Source organism: Bison bison, unplaced genomic scaffold (genome assembly GCF_000754665.1).
Source record: "Bison bison bison isolate TAMUID 2011002044 unplaced genomic scaffold, Bison_UMD1.0 scf7180017864482, whole genome shotgun sequence".
Classification (NCBI taxonomy): domain Eukaryota; kingdom Metazoa; phylum Chordata; class Mammalia; order Artiodactyla; family Bovidae; genus Bison; species Bison bison.
This window is the reverse complement of record NW_011495042.1, coordinates 1929838-1932263: the sequence shown is the minus strand read 5'-3', so window position 1 is coordinate 1932263 and position 2426 is coordinate 1929838. Positions and strand designations below refer to the sequence as shown.

General features: G+C 48.4%; 1 protein-coding gene across 1 annotated transcript in view; it reads right to left on the bottom strand.

Annotated features, from left to right (window-relative positions):
• SLC6A20 (solute carrier family 6 (proline IMINO transporter), member 20) overlaps positions 1-2426 on the bottom strand; it is a 56738-nt gene that overhangs the window by 46947 nt on the left and 7365 nt on the right. Inside the window, exon 2 of the mRNA XM_010862509.1 lies at positions 611-630. Within this exon, the coding sequence (XP_010860811.1) occupies positions 611-630 (20 nt within the window). The remainder of the gene's footprint in view (positions 1-610; positions 631-2426) is intronic.

The following is a 2426-nucleotide window of genomic DNA, read 5'->3' as shown; positions in this document are numbered from 1 at the left end:
GGTGCGAGCGTGTGCTCACCAGAGCAGGCCACACGCCAGCAGGGCTCTGCACACCCAGCTCCGAACTCCCTGCTCACATCAGGGCGACGGCAAATCCTGCCCCCTCATCTCTGGACTCTACCAGGCCCTCGCCGGGCTTCAGCATCTCACCGGCTCCTCTCAACAGCAAGGAGTCCGAGAGGCCGCGGGGGGCTCGCGCCCAACAGACACCATCCGTACAGGCTGTGCTGATACAGCCTGCCTGGAGCAGCCTTCAGTGGTTGTAAGAAAAGCTTCATTTCACCCAAGATGTTAAACAGTAACCACGGGAGGCCTGGCAAGGTCCACAGAACGTTCTTCTCTCTCACAGGCCCTGCCTGATGGTCCACTGTCCGTGGGAAGGTTGGAACTTCAAGGCCTGGCGCCCAGATGGGGATATGAGGGCTCTGCAGCCCTGCCCTTCCTGCGGTGGGTTTTACTATCCTCTCCCATCACCCAACCATCCAACAGACACACAGTCCCAAGTGGATCTGTCTACAATCACTTTCTCAACAAATGATGCTGGAACAATCCATCCATATGCAGAAAAAGTGAACCTCAACCCATGTCTCACATTTTATACACCGCTCACCCCCCCCCCAAAAAAAGGCCCTTAAAATGGACCACTGACCAAACGGACAACCTAAAACTATAAAACTTCTAGAAGAAAACACAAGAGAAAGTCTTTCTGACCTTGGGTTAGGCCTAGATTTCTTAGATACAACATCAGAAAAACTTTTTGTGAAAGAAAATATTGATAAATGTTGGTAAGATATTGGGCTTCATTTTAAAACTGTGCTTCATGAAAGAAATCTGGAAAACAAACCGACAAGCTACGAACTGGGAGAAAGCATCAGGGAAACACATCTGACAAAGACATCCACGTTTCTTCATATCCAGAATATATATTAATAAAAACTCAGAAATGAGAAAACACGTTCAGAAATGTACAAAAATGAAGACATTTCACTGAAGACAATACATAAGTGGTGTTTGTTAGGAGAATGCATTTTTGACCCTTCATGAGATGTCAGCATACACCGAACAGAATGCCGGCAACAGGAAATGCTGACGATTCCAAGTGCTGACGAGGATTTGCGAATTCCCATACATCGCTAGTGGGAATGTAAGATGGTTCAGCCACTCTAGAAAGCAGCTTGGCAGCTGCTTCTAAAGTTCAGCACACATTTACCATATGACCCAGAAATCCCACTCCTGGGTATTGACTCCAGAGAAATGAAAACTTACATTCACACAAAAGCCTATACACTGACATTTACAGGGTCTGTATTCACAGCTGTCATAAACTAGAAACAATCTAACTGTCCTTCAGTGAGTGCATGGATAAATAAATCCTGGTGTATCTATATAAGGAAATGGTACTCAGCCAATTAAAAAAAAAACAAGCTCTCCCAAGCAGCAACATGGGAGAATCTCAAAAGCATTATGCTAAGTGGAAGATACCAGATTCAAAAGATGCGACATACTGTGTGATTCCATTCATACGACATTCTGAAACAGGCAAAACTATAGGGAAAAAGCTGTGGCTTCGGGGGCTGGCTGGAGTGAGGAGGGGCTGACTACTCGGGGCATGATTGTGGTGCCGATAACACAGCTGCCTGCACTGGTCAAAATTCATGTAACTGTTCACGAAAAAATGTCGATTTTTCTGTATGCAAAAAAACTCAATAAAAGAATTTTGTTTTGTGATCAGTTTGAGTACAAGCCCACTCACCAAACCCTCTTCCAACTGGACTATTCCTCAAACTCCTTTTATATAAGAGTTCTGACCCAGGCTCTATGAGGAGAGCCTGGCATCAGAGATAAGCTAACAGAGGCCTGAGGCTGGTGAGCCTGCTCCCCTGCATGTCAATGGGGCAAAAGTGGGAGACTAACCGCCACCCCCCACCGCCACAGGTGTGCTCTTGGCCGCTCCTGCAGAGACGCAGAGTCTATTTCCGCCCGTGGGTCTGGGCAGAGGCCCTGGGACTTACTTTGTCCACTAGAATGTGGGGAAGGGGGCACCATGATGGTTACAGAATCCAGACCTCAAGATGCCTTCCAGCTCCAGCCTCATCCTTTTGGAGCCCAGCCCTGAGGCCACCACGCACAGGCCACCTGGGGATGAGGGGCCACACGAAGGAGAGCCAAGGGGTCCAGCCAACGCGACACCAACTGCCAACATGTGGGGGGCCTTCCACCCCAGCTGACCCACCAGCAAATGTAGCTGTGTGAGCCGGGCCTGATGAGCCTGGAAGAGAAGCGCCCAGCCACTGACAGAAGCGTGAGGAAACCATGTTAGCTGTGACTTTTTACTTGGACAAAATTAAACAGGTTGACACGTCTCCAGTTACAATGAAATGACCATTTACTTCATTGGACAGGCAGACCTCTTGGAGGCAAACTCG